The sequence below is a fragment of the Lissotriton vulgaris genome, chromosome 9, assembly GCF_964263255.1.
Source record: "Lissotriton vulgaris chromosome 9, aLisVul1.2, whole genome shotgun sequence".
NCBI classification, from domain to species: Eukaryota; Metazoa; Chordata; class Amphibia; order Caudata; family Salamandridae; genus Lissotriton; species Lissotriton vulgaris.
The window spans coordinates 909,646,509-909,668,883 of record NC_141697.1 but is presented as its reverse complement, the minus strand read 5'-3'; the positions used below and the strand labels follow the sequence as shown (position 1 = coordinate 909,668,883).

The 22,375-nt window shown below is 47.2% G+C and overlaps 1 protein-coding gene across 1 annotated transcript in view; it reads left to right on the top strand.

The window, feature by feature from the left end:
- Positions 1-22,375, top strand: part of CHP2 (calcineurin like EF-hand protein 2) — a 193,387-nt gene that overhangs the window by 96,242 nt on the left and 74,770 nt on the right. Inside the window, exon 4 of the mRNA XM_086938705.1 lies at positions 3,172-3,293. Within this exon, the coding sequence (XP_086794831.1) occupies positions 3,172-3,293 (122 nt within the window). The remainder of the gene's footprint in view (positions 1-3,171; positions 3,294-22,375) is intronic.

Genomic DNA, 22,375 nt, shown 5'->3' with positions numbered 1-22,375 from the left:
GGGTAGTGAAAGTGACTGAGTCAAATCTTGTAGATTTCACTCAGCCACTCTTGCGAGGCGTTCCTGCGCCGGAACACCCCCCCCCCCCCGATGCAGGTTTCATATGGCACAGGGCATTACAACGTGACGCATCTCCCTAGATGTGTCACGTTGTAAATACCCTGCAGCATGGTGCTGGCTTTACGCCACCGTTGTGTCACAGAAGTGACGCAACGGGGGCGCAAACGTGGCTTACGGGGCTTGTAAATCTGCCCCCTGCCTTTTCCGACAATCTGCATAGGTCTTATCTGTAGGTGCCTTTTGTCTTTTAGTGCCGGGATACTTATGGGAGTATGGGAGTAGCTGTGCACTGTATAAATCTATATAACATAACATATGACATAACAGTTGTTATCATACTGACTAGTCACTAGTCATCATCACTGCACCACTGTTTCTCTGCTTCCAAAGAACATTGGTCAGTGTTGTACTCAGGTTAGTCACTAGGGGCCATTATTTCATTTGTTTCTGTTCTCACTATGATCTCGCAGCGCCATACCTTGAGTCATCAGTGTGTAACTCTATCACCTATATTGGTGTACCCCGCTCAGGACCTCCGACTGTCTGATTGGCCAATGAGGTATCATTGCTGTCAGCTCTGTTCACCCTTGACCTGTACACCAACAGATTACAGTTGACACACCCAGGGTTTTAAGTGGGACGAAAAAACTGGGAGGTCTCTCATAGGGGCGTGGTCTAAGTATTAAGGACATAGCTTAAAAACACTTGAGCTAAAACCCTGAGTTTAGCAAAGTGCGCCTCCCGACTGGTATTTTGCTGCTTCTGTCTTTGCATCCAGATATAAAATACAACAAGTAACATTATACCTACAACAAGCTTTGGCTTTGTCAATGGTTGTTAGTTGCATAAGATAACTAAGCTACAACTATGACTTCATTCTATATGATATTGAAAATGCTTCTGTTCTAAAATGACAAGACTTTGAAAGAACTGTAACAAGTCTTTTCGCAGTTACATCACAGGCAGTGAAGGGTCGTACTGCTTTATAATTAAAGATTTATTTTTTCAGCCTGAGGATGAGGGCAAAAATGGAGAGCCTGATAGGGATCCGTCTCAGCACCTGCTTTTTAGAACTGCCGGTGCTCAGTACCGGCAGGACCCATCCCACTTAAAGCCATAGACACACCCATGGCACCATTAACAGCAAAACGCGTCATCCAAACCAGCTATTTGGATATGTATTGACACATCAACAGGATATCCACATTTTCTCACAAGCAGTCATGTCAGTATTGTTCTGATCAACCTAGCTTAAACGAACTAAACCTACATACACACTGCATTGCATCAAAGGCATATAATAAGCTAAAGAGGCTTCTTCACAGAACATCTAAGCTAAGGCTGAGTAGAAACAATCATGAGTAACACCAGAAGATCAAAACTAAAGGCTAAGAGGTTGCTTTTTTTCTTTTTGGACGGCCCGCCATTCCGCCAGATGGATGGCGTAAATTATTCCATCCCCATAGTGGAGAGCCGCCCCTACTGATTTTTAAATGACCGCCAAGCTAGCAGTGATTTATAAAACCATTACCTGGAACCACCATCACTGTGGTTTCTGATAATGCATATTACTCTGTGCTAGGGGGTTGCATAAGCAGGGCACAGCCCAGTAGAACAGAGTCATTTTTATTTCTCCTGAAATGGGATTTTATTTTTGTAAAGAAAAAATATAATATTCTCCTCTCCATGGAAGCCTTCACTCATGGCGGGGGAGCATTATCATGTTTTTACTGTTCCTTGCTGTCAGGTTTTACCAAGAGATAAGACACAATAAAAAAGAAATAAATTTTTGCCCATCTAAATTGAGCAGATGGACATGTAGTTATTACTTCAAGGGCCCTTTCCCCCTAGGGCCGTCGGCGTAGTTTGGCCAAGGCGGAGACAGAGTAGTCTCCCCGGGGCCAAAATGAAAGGTCCACCCACATTTAAATCTCGCGGGCGGACCTTCATGTTGGCGGTATGTGTACCCCATTGCTGTCGCAATATCGTTTACATACCACCAACATATAAATCACCCCCTAAGTCCCAAGGCACACACATCCATATGCATAGACCCTTACTACGACTGACCACTTAATTCGGATGTGGCTGATAACAGAAGTTACTGGCTGCATCGGGATTATGCGATGCTCACTGTTTTCACAGATGTGTTTATTTTCACATGCAAATTTTGGCTGCGAAAGACAGACAAAATCTCTTTGTGAAAATTAGAATAAAATGTGGAATTACTGGGCTAATCAGATCCATTGGCTACCAGCAGGCCAGAGGATTCTCTTTAAGTAGCTTGACATTGTTTAAAAGACTACACATATGATGGGACCTCTTTCCTTGAGGAATAAGCTCAGGAATTATTGACCAGTACTCCAGCTGAGGTCCACAGATGCCGGTCTCTTGGTTCAGGAAAATATAGACTTTCTCGCGCTGGAGGTGGAGCATTTTTGATGCATGTAGCTCGTCTGTGAGAGAATCTACCAATGTTGCTGCGAAAGTCACCAGATCTTGGCCAGTTCAGTAAATCCATCAAAACCTGGCTTTTTACTAGATAATGGTGAGTTAGAGTGTGACTGACCGTATCTGGCCAGGGCACCTCTTTAGGCAATTGTCCGCTTTAGAAATCTAAAGTAATAACAATAATCTGCAATTACTGATTTCCCCTGCTAATTCCTCATTCCTAAGGGCACCCTGAGGATCCAACTTGTAACTCCGGGGGTGGGTAATATCCAAGCCATTTTGCAGCCCTCTCTTGTAACTAGGGTCAAAATGCTGTATAAAGATCCATCACTGAGTTGGACACATCATGCTTGTCCCACTAGCCAATGGAAGCCATTACTGAACAATACATTGACCAGACCATTCTTCGCTACCCATCAGCTTTATCCTATATATTGCAAAACAGTTGCTGTGTGTATTTGAAAATGAAGAGACCAGTGCAGGCTCCTAAACGCTCAAAGTTCTTCAGGTGCGTACAAATGGTGACAGTGCATTATAAAATTGATGGTAATAGAACATTCAGCACATCAGATCCTTAAATCTGAAGCCAACAGATTCATATTCTTGAGCCCACAGTTTCTGAAACTTGCTGTTTCATCAGTGTGTTTTGTTTTCTTACAGAGATTCCGTCGACTTTCCGAAATTTGTTCGAATTCTTGCACATTTCCGTCCTATCGAGGAAGAAAATTCCAAGGAGCCCTGCACCCGGGAGCCCATCAACAGCAGGAGTAACAAGCTAAAATGTGAGAATTGCACCTTGCCTTAGTGTGGTGGTACAAAATTGCTTCTAGCCTTATTGGAATACAAGGAAATTGGTTGGGTTGTACAAGACCACCATAACTGGTGCTCTATGAACCCCTGGTGCGCCTTGGTGCAACTGCTGCTATATCTGCTGCACTCATAATAGTTAGGCCTCTGCAAGAGAGCCCTTCTGATCTAAGAGACAGTGACTTGGATGGCATGGTGGTAGCCTGGTGGTAATTTTCAGATTACAATTCCCCCAGAGATCTGAGGGACTGGCGCCTCCGTGGGTGGGTGGATGGTAGGGGAGATGAGGGGTGAGGGGAGAGGGAGATGGCTATGAGTGGAGTGTGAGCATTTCAGAGTTATATCCCACAGTAAAAGGGTCACCTGTAGGCACACGTAGAATTATGCAGTATCCCAAGACAACACTATGCGACATTGTTGACTGAATTAGACTAAAAGAAGCAACTTATGCTACATATTATGCAGCCAAGTATGCAGCAGGTTCTGTGGCATTTTTTCCCTAATTTCTTTTTTTTGACTTTTCAGATAGAGATACAAAGTACAGCATTACAATCCATGCCAAAACACAGTGCAAATAGATCTTAAAGCTTACTTGGATCATATGTTTAAACAGTAGAGTTGCAAAGTTTGTATCTCTCTCCGGCGTGACTAGGAGGGAGAGGGAAGGGTTAGGACGAGGGACAGAAATCCACCCAGCAAGGCAGGAACGGACGGGGATCCTGTAGTAGGGGCTCCACTCAGGCCCCCATGAAGGCATGACTTGGGCGCATCCTGCAGTGAACTCAAGACTCATCTACAGGAGCTCCACCTGCGACAATGCAAATTGGCATCTAATCTGCTTCTCTCATGTACGTAGCAGTAGCAGTGACCTCCACCCACTCCTCAGCCCTTTCCCTCAAACATGACTCCAGGGGACACCAAATACCTTGAGGACAGGACCTCAGGGGCAGTGGCGGCTGGCACCGATCGGGGGTTGGGGTGGAGGGTGAGGGGGTGTAAAAAAATATAGAAAAATGTACCTGCTTTCTGCATCTCTCCTCCGCGTCCCTCATTGTCTTTTCCGGCCAGAACAGGAAGGAGGAAGCACCAGGCTCCCCATAGTCAATCACAACATTGCAAAGCAGCGTTGCGATTGGTCTGAGTGCCATGGTTTGGTGCTCAGACAGTCAGTGGGAGCCTAAGCATGTTCTCCACTCAGGCTGTAATGCAGCCTGAGTGGAGAACATGAAAAGTGCTCATGAATGTTTGGCCGGCCTGAACTGGTTGGCCAAACATTCATGCGCACTTGGAGTGGGCAAACCACTCCTCCCCCTGCTCCTGTGTGAGCAGCCCGGCCCTACCCGCAAGGCTGCTGCAGCATAAGAACATAAAATGGTAATAACATCTAGTTACTTTAATTTTATGTTTTCTTTATTTCACTGCTGCATCGCAGTGGTGCGGCGCTCCTCCGCCTTAGCGGAGGAGCTGCCATGGCTTGGAGACAACAGTTCCCAGAATGCAGTTAGTTGTTCAAGACACTAAGCTTCATCCTGGAGCCAATCAGCCAGTCGCGGCACAGGGCGGGGAACTCAGTGCATCGCCACCCGCCGCTTAGTGAGCAAAATCAGGAGTGCAGTCAACTTCCGTATTTCCGGGGGAACTTCCCTGACATACCCCAGGAGCGCAACATTACGCGGGTGCTCCAACTGGAGACATGTGATTTCTGCAATGGTTTCCAAGACGGTGTGCCAGCATTGTCCCACCCACAGGCAGTCCTAAGCTAAATGTAAAAAATCAGCGCATCACACTGAGCATCATGTGCAGTATGCGTCCTCCCAAAGGCCCATCTTGTGCAGCTGCTCTAGGGGGCGGTAAAGTCTGTGGAAGTACTTGAAATGCACTAGGGGCATGCGGTAATTTGGCGAGAGGGCCAACAACTGAGTGCAACAGGAACACCACTGACCTTCTAAAATGGAAGTAGCAAGGGCATCAGCCCAGCGCCAGGGATCTGAAACCGCAGCCACCACTTCCATACCAGCCTACAGTCTGGTGATGAGCTTGCGTGGGGAAGATTCGCAAGGATGGCTTCGAGGACCTGAAACGTAAGGGTCACTGTAGGAAAGGAATAATGGAGTGCATGGACCACCGCTTGCAGCTGATAATACGTGATTGTGTCTAGCATGGTTGTATCTGGAACCTGCAGGGCCTGCTGTTGTTTAATGAAGGTGCCATCTGGATAGATGGCACCCATGGTGGTGAGTTGCAGCTGGCGCAATTTTCTATGAGTGCAAAAACAACAGTTGATGGACAAAATGCAGAACAATGTCATACATTCACCCCAGTACAGAGATCTGGGCTTAAATCCATCGTTGTTTTGCTCACCATGCCATTCCAGTTTGAACCCAGCCATATGTAAATCAGTCTTGACCCTGTGCCCCATGGTAACAGTCCAGCACGAATTGCCAAGCCAGGTTCTCCCTGGACTCGAAACAAGCATCCTAGGACCGGTTTCGGGCTTTCAGCCCTCATCAGCCAGGATAGCTTGATTCCAGTGGCATGGAGAGCATGGGACTCACGTCTGACCATACCCGTCCCACTCGGGGTGACAAATGCAAAAGCAACAGTTGATGGACAGAATGCAGAACAATGTCATACATTCACCCCAGTACAGAGATCTGGGTCTAAATCCATCGTTTTTTTGCTCACCATGCCATTCCAGTTTGAACCCAGCCATATGCAAATCAGTCTTGACCCTGTGCCCCATGGGAACAGTCCAGCCTGAACTGCCAAGCCAGGTTCACCCTGGACTGGAAACAAGCATCCTAGGACGGGTTTTGGGCTTTCAGCCCTCATATGCCAGTATAGCTTGATTCCAGACATGGCTTGGCAGTTCAGGCTGGACTGTTCCCATGAGGCACAGGGTCAGACTGATTTGCATATGGCCATGTCTGAACTGGGTGGCGGAGTGAGCTAAATAATGATGATGGATTAAACCCAGATCAGTTGACTGGGGGTGAGTGCTTGCATTGTTCAACACTCCGTCCATCATACTCTTTGGTTATGCTTTGTTCGCCCTAAGTTGGCAGGGTATGCCCAGACATGGGTCCCTTGCTCACTTTGCCACTGGATTCAAGCTAGCCTGGCTGATGACGGCTGATTAGCCAGAAACCGGTCTCAGGGTGCTTGTTTCCGGTCCAGGGAAGACACGGCTTGGCAGTTTGGGCTGGACTGTTCCCATAAGGCACAGGGTCTGACTGATTTGCATATGGCCATGCCCAAACTGGGGTGGTGGGAGCTAAATAATGATGATGGATTAAACCCAGATCAGTTGACTGGGGGTGAGTGCTTGCATTGTTCAACACTCCGTCCATCATCTCCTTTAGTTCTGCAATTTTCGATTAGTACCAGTGTCAAGCGTGATGAGAAAAGAGGGATGTCCAAGGAGCGGGATCGAAGGGGCAAAGAGACTATCAAGCCGACACTGTGCAGCAGACTGTGTCAATTGCCATTTTTGGGTGTCTAGGGGTCTTGTAACGTGCCATCTGGAGGAGGCACGAGGCTGCATGGTCATGTTCAAGCACAGTATGAGCTTGAAATGTTCTAGGGTATAGCCAGCAATGTGCAAACTGCGGCTGTGCACTATTTATTTATTTGCAAAGTTGTATATAGCACTGGCTAGAACCGGAGGTATCAGAGCGCTGTACATGAGGATCAGGCAGTTACAGGTTACATAATTACATCAAATTACAGGAGCCAGGTATAGACATAGGACAAAAAACATAAGATTACGCAATAATATGAGTTATTAACATGTAGCATAGCCAAGACATACATCTTGTGGGGAAAGAAATGTAGAGGGGGAATGGTAAACCGGGTTAAGGAGTGCAGATAGATAGTAATATAGGCCCGTATCTGGGTGCTCTCAGTCCACCCTGCTCGAAGGGGAGCATAAGTATCTCCCATGCATTCATGGGGTGTTTTCCTGCACACACAAGCTCCACCAAACGCGACCGGAGTTGCCCCCAGAAACAGAGCTGTAGTGGGACGCTAAGTAACAGGTAGAGGAATTTGGGTAAGCCAATCATCTTTGCTATGGCCAATCTGCAGGTCATTGATAACGGGACCTTCATCCGGGTTTCCACCCGCCCCTCCAACCAAGTCATCAGATGACCGTAATTGGTGCTCCAAAGTTCATCAGGATCTCAACTCAGTTATACCCTCAGATATTTCACTGGCTAGTCTGCCCACTGAAGCCAGAACTCCGAGGCGAGCTCCTCCGTCTCTGCCGTGAGCGGAAAGATCACCGACTTTGCCCAATTTATAGTACTCCCAGATACCCCCCAAATCTAGTGATTCCCTGATCAAAGGATCCAAAATGTTGCGTGGATTCTTCATGTATACTCTGACGTTGTCCGCATACAGACACAAGGTCCACACGGTTGTGAAACACAGGCCACGCTGGGAGTGATGTTGTCGGAGTCGGGCTGCAAGCGGCTCCCTAGCAGCTCAGTGACATTAATATCTATCTTTTAATCAAGGTCAGCAACACGCATAGATATTGCCACACAATTAAACCAATTAATTAATGATTTTGTCTTGCATTGATACACAGGTACATCATTTAAAAAATACTATTCTCTTTACCTCCCACAGTTTAACTAATGTGTGTGAACCCTAAACATACATCGATACAAGTCTTGTAATAAAAGGTGTGCCTCGTTTATTCGGCTAATTATATTTTAAAACTTGCCTTTTGGAGCTCAGTGTTGAATTATTACCAATTTGTACCATAAAGTTTCAGTAATCTCCCCTTCCCTTCAAGAAACACTATTGCAGAACAGTTCTGTGCAGTACACATTTATTGTGTAAGCATCTCATTACAAGGCACTGTAAGGTTCAAGACATCAGGTCTTAAAGAGATACAAACTGTTTGGGGCTCCTCTAAATTAAGAATGTCTTTGTCAATTTGTGAACATTCTTTCCACTTATTTAAAATGTATTGAAATATGTAGGATATCTATTTCCTGCTGTAGACAAAAACAGTTTCCTCATACATCTGTTAGGGATATTAACACCATCTGGCTGGAGTTCTCACCTCTTTAGTACCTGAATGCAGAGGAATTGTTTCATTTGAGCTGTTTGAGCTAAAGCACATTTTTAGCAGAATATAATGGATTAGGCGGTGCACATCCAAATCCATAATTACATGGAAACGCAGAAGCCGCAAAATCTCATGATTCCAATGACCCACCATATTCACATATCAAATAGAATATCACCATCTCCTCTTGGAAGCAATACACATTCTCCACGTTCTCAGTGCTGAATGGAGTTTTTGAGGATTATATTTAAAGGGGATATCGCCACCAGAATGGCACTTTTAGCAACGTTCTGGTGGCGATATGAGCTCTCCATATTTACCAAATACTGTTAAGCCACTTTTTGTGGCTTAACACTGGCTTGTAAATAAGGCCCCTTTAAACGCATCACTTAGCGTGAAAGGGGCGTGCAATGGGTGTTGCTGTGGGCGTTCCACCACAACACCCATTGTTTTTGACACTGCCCCAGATTTACAGAGAGGTGTAAATAAATCTGACGTAGAGCAAAAACTAACGCCACTGAATAGCAGGCATTAGAATGGCGAAACGAGGAGAAATACTTTTATTTTTCCTCATTCTGCAGCACACATAGAAAGAGCAAAATGTGATTAATGATTATTTATGTGCAGGAAGATGTCCCTTCCTGTGCATAATCAATCATTAAATAATAACAGTTTGTTACTTCTGTGTGTTCTGCATTCTGCAGCACATATAGAAGTAACAAATCCCCATTAGTGATTGTTTATGTGCAGGAAGGGACACCTTCCCGCTCATAAACAACCATTACTGCAATACAGGCACCCGTGCAGTATTATACAATTTAGGGTATAGCTGGATACTTTGTAATGTCCGTGTGAGAGGAGTAGGCAAACATGCTTAATAACTGCTACATCCGCCTTCGGGTCTGCAAACAATTATTTCATCTCTTCGTTACATGAAGGCAACATATCTCCAAGACCTAACACACTTTAGCACCTTATAGCAAAACCTATCCTAGTGGTGCATATATAAAGCCCTGCAGCAACTGTCCATTTCCCCTTTTTACCTCAGACTCAAGAGAGATGGGTGATGGTACCAAGGAATCTCCCAGGTGACTTCCTGCCAAGTCAAAATGGCGTCTGTCTTCGCTTGTAAGTTGAATGCCCTCTCCCGCTGAACTACAGTCTCAGCTGGTAGAGGCTCTTTAGACAGGGGAGAGTTCACCTGTGCCCCTCTAGGTGACTTTGACTTTTCTAATGAGGGTCCAGCAATAGCCTCTTGAGTCACTGTTCATATGTGCATATTTTAATGATTTTCATCCAAAAGAAGTACCTATCCTCAGAGTGATCCCAGGAGCAGAAACTCATTTCGAAACTGGCTGAAGAAAAATGACTATTTAATACACCTTTTAAAAAGTCAACTTCAGAAAAGAATTTTAAAAACTGCCAATGTTAATTATTAAAAGCATAATCAATACGAATGATACTGAAAATGGAATACAATGGAACCCAATGAACTTTGTTTGCTGGCACTGGTTAATGTGTAAGTTTATATCGACGTTGTACATGGTAGCTGCTTCTTTGCATCGCGGCTTTGTTGCGGAACCATTTTCTAGACACTATACACGGGTCCGGGTAAACGTGAGCTAATGTTACTTATATGCTAAAGTGTGTAGGAAACTATTAATGTGACTGGAAGACTTTTGTGAATTTAAAAAATAATAAAAAATAGAGATTAGGAACACTAGACCCTTTTAGAACTGTGTTTAGTTCTTAAGTTTATCTCATTGTGTCACTGCTGTACATTTTCGGCACATCAAGAAAGTAGCAGATTGCTGATAGGAAAAGGAGCTACCTTAATGCAGAAAACAGCGAACAACAAGGGCAAAAGTTTTTCCTAATTTTTGTGTGTGTTAATGCTCAACTAGCTCAGAACTGGTGGTAAGTGCCTGGGAAAAACTGAGACTCTGCATATTTGTGATCAGTTCATTTTAAGTCATAGTGCTAAAACAGGCTATCATGGGCCTTTGATTTTAAAGCTGTACATTCAGATTGAAGAGATGCCTCTGGCGCAGGTCCAACAAAAAATCACACACTGCAAAGTTCCACTTTGTATCTTCACCTATTAGTATTGTCACTCCCCTTCCCCCTCCACACAAAGTCTTACTCAGATGCCCTCCCTCCGTCTCAGTCCCATTGTGACTGCACTTACACCGGATCTGTGGTCCTGGTTCATGGTCATGGCAGACCAGAGCATTTATGCTGAAGTGCAGGGACAAGGGGGTCTTCTGTAATCAGGAGCATGCAGGGACACAGGGGTCTACTGGAATCAGGAGTGTGCTGGGACACAGGAATCTCCTGAAATCAGGAGCGTGCAGGGAGACAGGAATCTCCTGGAATCTGGAGCATACAGGGACACATGGATCTCCAGGAATCAGGAGCATGCAGGGATACAGGGATCTCCTGGAATCAGGGGCATGCAGGGATACAGGGATCTCCTGGAATCGGGAACGTGCAGGGACACAGGAGTCTTCTGGAATCAGGAGCATGCAGGGACGCAAGGATCTCTGGAATCAGGAGCATGCAGGGACACAAGGATCTCCTGGAATCAGGAGCATGCAGGGATACAGGGATCTCCTGGAATCAGGAGCATGCAGGGACACAGAAGTCTTCTGGAATCAGGAGCGCGCAGGGACACTGGATCTGCTGGAATCAGGAGCATGCAGGGACACAGGGATCCCCTAGAAGCAGGAGCATGCAGGGACACAGGGATCTCCTAAAATCAGGAGCGTGCAGGGACTCCCAGAATCAAGAGCGTTGAGGGACACGGGGTCTGCGCGGATCAGGGGCAAGCAGGGACCCGGGGGTCTCCTGGAATCAGGGGCATGCAGGGATACGGGGGTCTCCTGGAATCAGGAGCGTGCAGGGACACAGGGTTTCTTTGGATCAGCTGCGTTCATTGACACAAGGGCCTCCCGGAATCAGGAGCGGGCAGGGGCACGGGGATCTTCTGGAATCAGGAGCTTGTCGGGACACATGGATCTTCTGGAATCAGAGGCGTTCAGGGACACAGGGATCTCCTGGTATCGGGTGCGTGCAGGGACACTGGGGTCTCCTGGAATCGGGAGCATACAGGGACACAGGGGTCACCTGGTATCAGGAGCATGCAGGGACACAGGGGTCTCCTGGAATCAGGAGCGTTCAGGGACACAGGGATCTTTTAGAATCAGGGGCGTGCAGGGACATAGGGGTCTGCTGGAATCAGGAACCTGCAGGTAACCAGGGATCTCCTGGAATCGGAAGCATGCATGGACACATGAATCTCCTGGAATCGGGAGTGTGCAGGGACACAGAGGTCTTCTGGAATCAGGTGTGTGCAGGAACACAGGAATCTCCTGGAATTAGGAGAGTGCAGGTACACAGGAATCTCCTGGAATCTGGAGCATGCAGGGACACAGGGATCTCCAGGAATCGGGAGCATGCAGGGATGCACCGCCACATCACTCAGGGACACCACCACATCACTCTGGGGACACGACCACATCACTTGGGGACACCACCACATCACTCAGGGACACCACCACATCACTCAGGGACACCACCACATCACTCTGGGGACACCACCACATCACTCAGGAACACCGCCACATCACTCGGGGACACCACCACATCACTTGGGGACACCACCACTTCACTCGTGGACACCACCACATCACTCGGGGACACCACCACATCACTCGGGGACACCACCACATCACTCGGGGACACCACCACATCACTCGGGGACACCACCACATCACTCGGGGACACCACCACTTCGCTCGGGGACGCCACCACTTCACTCTGGGTCACCACCACATCACTCAGGGGCACCACTCGTCACTCGGGGACACCACCACATCACTCAGGGGCATCACTCGGGGACACCACCACATCACTCGGGACACCACCACATCACTCGGGGACACGACCCACTTCACCCTTCCGCCAACTCAATTACAATAACTTTTATTTAAGTATTAAAAAAATGAAAAGCCATTGTTATTTCTAATATCAATACATCTAAGTCATGTAAATACAACTCATATTGCATTACAAATGCTATAGGTGTCACATTTGCAAATGTTATAGCTATTGGCATTGTCATACACAATGCCAATAACTCAAACTGTAATGCTGCGAGACCTATTGCATTGTAAATGCTTGTTTGCTTTTTGTATGTGAGCTGCATTCTACAGCACACATAGAAAGAGCAAAGTGTGATTAATGATTGTTTATGTGCAAGAAGGGGTCCCTTCCTGCACATAAACAATCATTAAAAAATAACAATTTGCTACTTCTGTGTTCTGCATTCTGCAGCACACATAGAAGTAACAAATCCCCATTAGTGATTGTTTATGTGCAGGAAGGTACACCTTCCCACATAAATAACACATAAATAACCATTTACTGCAATGCAGGCCCCCTTGCACTATGGTCCAAGGGTGCCTGCATTGGCGCTAAGCAGCTAAATTTAGTTCCAGCACTAGGGAAATTACAGGTGTGAGCCATAGTCTTGTGAATGCGGCACATCCCTGTGTTTTGAAAATGTCAGAGTGGGGTTCTGCCATATTTGGCAAAGCTCCGTGCTCCGACATTTACTTGTTAATATGCCCACATGTCCACAGAAGGACAAAACCCGGCTGAAGAGAGTTCAGTAGTGAGCTACCAAAATTGCATTGGTTTAAACTACAAGAACTTTGAGCAGAGGCTCACAAATTCAAACATGAATGCACTCTGGGAAAGTAGGAGAGCAGGGATATCATAGAGGCATTAAAGTTGCAAACAACGTATATGAACTTTGGAACTAAAGGCTGCTAACAGGAAACTCAATACGAGAAGCTCTGGAGTAAAATCGATACATCCCAGATGGGATAATCAGTTCATTGAACAACCTTTCAGCAAATAAGAGGCAGGGTCAGAGAGCAACAGTAAAAAACAATTTAAGGTAAAGTTGGATACTTTGTAGTGTCTGTGTGAGAGGAGTAGGCAAAAAAGTGTAATTACTGTTGCACCGCCTACAGGTCTGCAAACAATCATGTCACCTCTTCGTTACATGAAGGCGACATATTTCCAAGACTTAACACACTTTAGCACCAAATAGCAAAACCTATCCTAGTGGTGCATATGTCAAGCCCTGTAGCTACTCTCCACCCGTTTTTACCTCAGACTCAAGAGAGTTGGGTGATGGTACCTAGGAATCTCCCAGGTGACTTCTTGCCTAGTCAAAATGGCGTCGGTGTTTACTTGTAAGTTAAATGCCCTTCTCCTGGCTGAGCTACAGTGTCAGCAGGTAGAAGATTATTTTGACAGGGGAGAGTTCACTTGTGTCCCTCTGGGTGACTTTGACTTTTCTAATGAGGGTCAAGCAATAGGATCGTGAGTCACTGTTCTGTTTTGCAAGGTTATTTGGCATATTTTAATGATGTTTATCCAAAAGAAGTACCTGTCCTCAGAGTGATCCCAAGTGCAGTCAACATTTGCTGATGTTTTTTAAGCAAGAATGACCATAACATAACCTCCCCCACCCCCACAGCGCCTTGAGACCCTCACAGGTGAGTAGCGCGCTTACAATTCCCCTGTTTGATTGATTGATTGAACACATTTCGAAACTGGCTGAGGAAAAATTACCATTTAATAAACCTTATCAAAACTCAACTTCATTTCATTTTTTTTTTAACTGCCAATCTTAAATATTAATCGCATAATCAATTTGAACGATACTGAAACTGGAACACAATGATACCCAATGGACTTTGTTTGCTGGCACTGGTTAATGTGTAAGTTTATATCGACGTTTTACACGGTGGCTGCTTCTTTGCATCGCGGCTTTGTTGCGGAACCAGATTCTAGACACTATACACTGATCAGGGTAAACGTGAGTTAATGTTATATATATGCTAAAGTGTGTAGAAAACTATTAATGTGAGTGGAAGACTTTTGTGAATTTAAAAAATAATTAAAAATAGAGATTAAGAACACTAGACCCTTTTAGAACTGTGTTTAGTTCTTAAGTTTATCTCATTGTGCCACTGTAGTACATTTTCAGCACACCAGGAAAGAAGCAGTTTGCTGATCGGAAAATTAGTTACCTCAATGCAGAAATTAGGGACCAACATGCGCAAATGTTTTTCATCATTTTTTGTGTGTGTTGATGCTCAATCTGTTTTTAATTTTGCCTGGGCAGCTACACTAGCTCAGAACTGGGGTTAAGTGCCTTGGCAAAACTGAGACTCTGCATATTTGTGAGCAGGTCTTTTTAAGTCATAGTGCTAAAACATGCGTACATGGGCTTTTGATTTCAAAGTTGTACATTGTTCCACTTTGTATGATCACCTATTAGTATTGCCACTCCCCCCCCCCCCCCCACCAAAGGTCTTACGCAGATGCCCTCCCTCCCTCTCAGTCCCCTTTGTGACTGCACTTACAACGGATCTGTTGTCATGGTTCCTGGTCATGGCAGGACAGAGCATTTATGCTGAAGTGCATTAACACAGGGATCTCATGGAATCAGGAGCGTGCAGGGACACATGGGGGTTCTGGAAATCAGGAGCGTGCAGGGACACAGGGGTCTCCTGGAATTAGTAGTGTGCAGGGACACAGGGTCTTCTGTAATCAGGAGCGTGCAGGGACACAGGGGTCTCCTGGAATCAGTAGTGTGCAGGGACACAGGGTCTTCTGTAATCAGGAGCGTGCAGAGACACAGGGGTCTCCTGGAATCAGTAGTGTGCAGGGACACAGGGTCTTCTGTAATCAGGAGCGTGCAGGGACCCAGGGGTCTCCTGGAATCAGTAGTGGGCAGGGACACAGGGTCTTCTGTAATCAGGAGCGTTCAGGGACACAGGGGTCTCCTGGAATCAGGAGTGTGCAGGAACACAGGAATCTCCTGGAATCAGGAGCGTGCAGGAACACAAGAATCTCCTGGAATCGGGAGCATGCAGGGACACAGGGATCTCCTGGAATCGGGAGCACGCAGGGACACAGGGATCTCCTGGAATCAGGAGCATGCAGGGACACAGTGATCTCCTGAAATCGGGAGCGTGCAGGGACACATGGATCTCCTGGAATCAGGAGCGTGCAGGGACACGTGGATCTCCTGGAATCGGGAGCGTGCAGGGACACCGGAGTCTTATGGAATCAGGAGCGTGCAGGGACACAGGGATCGCCTAGAATCAGGAGCGTGCAGGGACACGGGATTCTTCTGGAATCAGGAGCGTGCAGGGACACAAGGATCTCCTGGAATCAGGAGCGTTCAGGGACACAGGGTCTCCTGGAATCAGAAGCGTGCAGGGACCCGGGGGTCTCCTAGAATCAGGAGCGTGCAGAAACACGGAGGTCTCCTGGAATCAGGAGCGTTCAGGGACACAGGGGCATCCTGGAATCAGGAGTGTGCAAGGACACAAGGATCTCCTGGAATCAGGAGCGTGCAGGGAAACAGGAATCTCCTAGAATCAGCAGCATGCAGGGACACTGAGATCTTCGGAATCAGGAGCGTGCAGGGACACGGGGATCTCCTGGCATCAGGAGTGTACAGGGACACAGGGGTCTCCTGGAATCAGGAGCATGCCGGGACACAGGGATCTCCTGGAATCAGGAGCGTTCTGGGACACAGGGATCTTCTGGAATCAGGAGCGTGCAGGGAACGGGATTCTTCTGGAATCAGGAGCGTGCAGGGACACAGGGGTCTCCTGGAATCAGGAGCGTGCAGGGACACAGGGATCTCCTGGAATCATGAGCAATCAGGGACACAGGGATCTCCTAGAATCAGGAGAGTGCAGGGACACGGGGTCTCCTGGAATCAGGAGCGTGCAGGAACACGGGAATCTCCTGGAATCAGGAGTGTACAGGGACACAGGGGTCTCCTGGAATCAGGAGTGTGCAGAAACACAGGAATCTCCTAGAATCAGGAGCGTGCAGGGAAACGGGGGTCTCCTGGAATCAGGAGTGTGCAGGAACACGGGAATCTCCTGGAATCAGGAGTGTACAGGGACACAGGGGTCTCCTGGAATCAGGAGTGTGCAGAAACACAGGAATCTCCTAGAATCAGGAGCGTGCAGGGGCACAGGGGTCTCCTGGAATCAGGAGTGTGCAGGAACACAGGAATCTCCTAGAATCAGGAGCGTGCAGGGACACAGGGGTCTCCTGGAATCAGGAGTGTGCAGGAACACAGGAATCTCCTAGAATCAGGAGCGTGCAGGGAAACGAGGGTCTCCTGGAATCAGGAGCATTCAGGGACACAAGGATCTCCTGAAATCAGGAGCGTGCAGGGACACAGGGATCTCCTGGAATTAAGAGCATGGAGGGACACGGGATTCTTCTGGAATCCGGAGCGTGAAGGGACGAGACTCTGCCAAGAAGGAGCTAATCAATGTACAGCTACACGGGTTGGGTCCCGATAAGGCGTGTAGTGGCTTGACCACCAATGCAAAATACAAACCACAACAATTGCCACACACACTGACCTTTGCAAACTGTTTGGGACAGTCATATACTAGGAATTAGGGAACTGAATGTGAATAAATCGCATTAACTTTAATAAGATTCTTTACCAATGCCCGGGACAGGGTCGGATTGGTAAAACGGGCACTCTGGCAATGGGCCGGCATTCGAGCTGCGGGACGCTTTATTGGCCAGCGTGGTGGCCGATATGGGCTGTGTCTGTGCAGTTCAGATGCCGTCAGGGGTCCAGTGCGGGCCTGAGCAGCCTTTCTGGTGGCAGATGGGCCTCTGCCTCCTCCCTTTTACCTGGGAGGTGTCATTCCCAGTCTCTCGCTGGGCCGTCGCATTAATGTATGCAGATTGAGCAGGGGCCAGGGGCCTGAGCAGAAGTGGCCTCACTTCCATTCAGATGTGGGTCACCATTGTGAACTAATACGTGCACAGAGTCCTGGCAACATTTGCATTTTTTTTAATCTCAGTGAAGTTAAGAAAAGGTGCCTCTTTTATAGAAACCCCTTAGTTCTTTATATAACATTTTTTAAACACTGAATCTCTGTTTTGAGAAAAAATACAATCCGCAAATGTGGGCCACTTTTTTTTGTTAGAGGGCTCGGCCCAATTTTTTTATCCCAATCCAACCCGGGCCAGTGATGAAGCACAAATACATTATAAAGTGCAGATCATACTGATTCATTTATAATCACTGACTAAAAGAAGAAAGCTGGAAGAATAGGAGACAGCTACCATGCATGATCGAGCTGACAGAATGTGTTCACATCATCTAATTACAATGATTCTTCCATTACTTCCTCTATCACATGGCTAAATGAAAGGTGTAGTAACCAAGCCTGAGATTGTAAGTACATATGATGAGGATTATCGGTCAGACTGCATCACATTATTGGTAACCCCATTTCAGTAATGTGTTAATCCAGAGTCTAGAAATAAAGCATCTCTTTATTGTCTGAAAACATTCTAGAGATGAATCAAATCACTTGGATCTTGGCAAGGAAATGTCAATGTATTTGGACCACACTGTTATTCCGGGGTCTCCTTTTTAATGGGGACCTGGTCGTCATGTTTTTCAGCAGAAGCTTCTCCGCTCATGCGGAGGAGCGTTGCCCCACTGCTTTTCAGCAGGGCAAAAAGGACAAATAAAATGATAACAACACAATGTTATTATTATTTTATTTTTCTGTGCTGAAGCCGGTTTTGGAGTGGGGCTGGTCTTGGCTATCATCGTCGGAGGGTCGACACTGGCATGGAGGGTGACGTTACTCCATGACGAAAGTATGACTACAAGAGAACGTTCCCACTCTGACCCGTGTTAAGATCGGCAACAGTGAAATTCTGGAGCATGCCCCGAGTGTATTAAAAAGTAGGCAAGTATTGCCAGCACCGTTTAGCCCTGCAACAAGGTATTTCCTATTTAGAGGGATAGTATGTAAGAAAACAGAGGGTTCTGTATCCTGAATAAGTCCTATGACCCGTTGAGGCAGTGGGTAGAGGCTGAAACATGTTAAAACTGGCAGTCAGGGGGGAGGAGCCTAGCGACGAACGAAGATGGCCGCATAAGCTCTCGACTCCGTCGACCTCCTCCTGCTGCTTGAATATCCTGCTACAAATCCTGCTTTTTCGCCTCGCCCCCGTGTGGGTGACCCGTTGCTGATACTGGCGGTGTGGTCCTGGGAAACTTACGACCTGGATTACCGGAGTTACATCGAGTGGAGGTTCTTGGCCTAACGCTGACCGAGTGCCGGGACCTCGAGTACTGACCCTGCCGGGTTGCAGTGCAACAACGGCGGCCGGGGGACCCAGACACGGTCCGATCGATAGAAGTGGAGAGCAACCTGCCCCTGGAGTGGTGGCGAGCCTGCGGTTCTACCCGCATTGAGGAGGTGTAATGATCCTGTGAGTGGCTGAGTGGCCGGGGGTCCCCTTCTCGGCGTTCCCTTCCCGCCGGGATGGGGCCCCCGTCCGAGTGGCCCTATCGCTGCTGGACTGTGTGCCTCCTGCCCCCGCCTGCCCTCATCGCACCTCGGTCCCTGGGAGAATCGGGTGACCCGAAGGGCGCACTGATGTCTGGAGTCGATCAGTTCGCGGCGGTGCGGGGTGAAGAAGAGCCATCATTGCGAACCGTGATGGCCGCCATTCAGGGTCTGTGCTCCTACATGGTTGCTCTTTCGCATAAGTCGATCGCGGATGCCACCGAAACTGCCCGATCGCATAATGACTCTGATCTGTCTGGTCCCCCTAAGCGAGCCGTTTCCCTGACTTTGATTCCGGAATCTACGACTCGAGGCCCATCTAGTGTCGAAGCATGGATAGCAATGTCTGTACCGCAGTGTGCGGCTGAATCCGCCGCCACGGTGTATCGCCCACCCACGATGAAGATTCCGCCTGTGGTCGTGTTCACGAGCTCGTCCCCCAATGACTTTATTGAAACTGTGACCCGACGGAAACAGCGAACAACTATCGATCGTGTGAGCTGTGCAGTGTGGTGGAGTATGGGACGGTCGGGATCTGGTCGTACCGTGGCGAGTGTCATGACGGCTGAGGATTGTGGTGGACTGTGGATATCCGTTGGACTCCCCGCACAGATTCGTGGACTGGCTGGACTTTTGATTTATCCTGTGAATAGGCAGATGCGGTGTGTGGAACTCATGGTGAACACTCGTAGAGGTCAAGGGTGAGACTGGTGTTCGATTCGGATGCTAGGGGTTTGTGAGGGACCCGGGATTCGCCATTTTCTTGTATTGGGGGCGGGGCGGTGTAGGACATCTTTCCTGGGTTCTACCGAATCTACTTTGCTTTGTTGCTTATTGTTTAATGACCAGGACTGTACGTCGCAGGAGGGGGGCAGTGTGACTGGGATTGTGTGATTCTCCTCCTCCCTTAACTTTTCTTTTCTTTCTTTTTCTGTGTTTCCTCCCTTTATAAATCTCTTTTCTACTATATTTCGGGTTTTTGGTCGCTGGGCGATAGGCACGCTGCTAGGGGGGTAGGCCGTAGCCATCTGCAGGGGTGCAGGGTGGGGGGTAGGGGGTGGGGTATTTTTGTTTTTCCGTTCTCTGTTTCTATGGCCTTTTTCTCTTTTTTAGTTTGACTGGACTTTCCTTTTTCCTCGCTCCCTGGGTGGGGGGTCAGTGTGTCGGGTTACTGTTTGGACTTTTTGGGCGGTGCTGGGACTGTGGCTGTTCAGCCTCTCCTGTCATTGGATTCACCGGGTGGGGCATTAGTCGGGAGTTTTCAGAAATGTATGCTTGCTTATATTGTTCGCTTCAAAATGTGGGTGTCTCTGCAGTTGGACGTGCTTTCCTGCCCACCCAATGATTGTATCTACTTTAGAACCCGTAGCCGGCCCCCTCCTGTTTTCTTTTCTCTCTCTTCTTTTCGTTAACATATGGAATTGTATTACGTATTTACCATGTATATCCTGTTTTAATTTAAAAAATTGACCTCTCTTATCCTGAGCAGCTCTCCTGGGTGTGCCGAAACAGTTTGATGCTCTAATTTTGCTGCCATGCCTCCGGGATGTTTGGCTGAATAGCTGTGTGCACCCTTTTCTAAATAAAGGTCTTCCACAAAAAAAAACAAAAAAAAACTGGCAGTCAGGGAAATGGAGACATAATCTCTCCAATATACCCTCTTTTACTTTTAACCCTGTCAATGGTGGCACAGAATAAATTTAGGTAGGGCACTCCACTTAGACAGTTTAAAATACTTTTTCTTTCTCTGCATTTGGGATCTCATTTCAAGGATAAGGATGTTCTCTCTAAAACAAAAACATATGCACTCCATCCTGAGCGTTGGTCTGCTCCATGGTGTGTCAGTGGCCCAATGATGAAGCATGCCACTATCTAGTGGGTGAGGGCAGTATTTACAACCTTTTGGGTTTTTTCCTCCGTAAGTGAGTAGTCATAAGACCAGCATTTTAATTCTGAACGTCCAAATGGGATGCTCAATGCTCTAAATTTGTTTCACATCCTTCTCGTTTGGTGAGTTTTTAAGGGTAGCCTTTTTTAGAGCAAGAGAAGGCTTAATCTCTAGTCCTCTGTGTTGTGTGTGGGTTGGACCTACCAAACAGTCTTGCACATTTAGCATGTTCTCCACCTCGCTGTATTGCACAGCCTGGATGGAGAACACTCACAAGCTCTCACTCCCTGTCTGAGCACCGAACCAGGCACTCAGATCAATTACGACACTGCTGTCATACTGGTGATAGCAGCGTCATGATTGGCTAGAGAGTCTGGAAGCCCGTGTGCTTCCTTGCTGCCAGGAAGAGAAGTGGACGGAAGAGAGGCGGCTGGCCGTCTGGCAGGTAATATTTTTTTGTTCTTTTTTTTAACCCATTCCCAGCCCACCACTACTGCCTCGGAGCAGCCACCACTGATGTTTTTTTTGTGTGTGAAGCAGTTTTTCGTTCTGGGGACAAGAGTAATTAAGAGTTAACAATGAGTTAACCATCAGCCTTCCAGTTTTGGCCCACTTTAGCGCCTTTGTCCCCTCTCTGAACCCTACATACTGATGCTTGCTCTCCTACTGGATAGCCAGTTATTTCTTTTTAAGCAGAGAAAGGAGTATGTAAAGAAGATCAAGTCAAGTCAAGTCAAAATTTATATAGCGCACTACATACCCAGAGGGTCTCAAGGCGCTTGAGGAGGGAGGGGGGATTTACTTATCGAATATCCAGGTTTTAAGCTGTTTTCTGAAGGCTAGGTGGTTTTGGGTAAGGCGGAGGTGGATGGGAAGGGAATTCCAGGTTATGGCCGCTAAGTAGGAGAAGGATCTTCCCCCATAGTAGCTTTGTGGATGCGCGGAACAGTGGCGAGTCCCAGTTCACATGCTCAAATCAAAGCAATCAATTCTGCTATTTGAGCAGAACGAATTCCTTTCAGACAAGATGCTTCCAGTACATCTGCTACTGTGCAAACTGCACACGCAGCACTCAAAACACCTTCATTTGTTCTCAGACACGAACCATCAACAAACATTACATAATCGGATTCAGGCAATGGCTCATCTCTGATGGCTGTTCTGGGTTTGGTACAGTATTCAAGAACATCTAGGCATTTGTGATCAACCTCATTTCTTACTTCAGTTTCCATAGTATCAGGCAATAGCGTAGAAGGATTGATATTTACACATCTAGAGATTGTCACATTTTCTGCTCCCAGAATTACTTTCTTGTATTTGGTCATTCTATTATTGGTGAGATACTGGGTCTTTGTCCTAGTGAGGAGAATCTCCACAGAATGAGGTACATACACCCTCACAGGAAATCCCATCACTATTCCTTCACTTTGTTCTAAACTTACGCTTGTAGCTGCTACTGCTTTCAGACAACCTGGTAATGCCTTTGCAACTGGGTCCAAAACAGCGGAGAAAATGCAATTGGCTTTCTCAGTTTTCCATGTTTTTGAATTAGCACTGACAATGCGCATCGTTCCCATTCACTGCAATACAGTTCAAACTCTTTTACATAGTCAGGCATCCCTAAAGCTGGTGCTTCACATAAGCTCG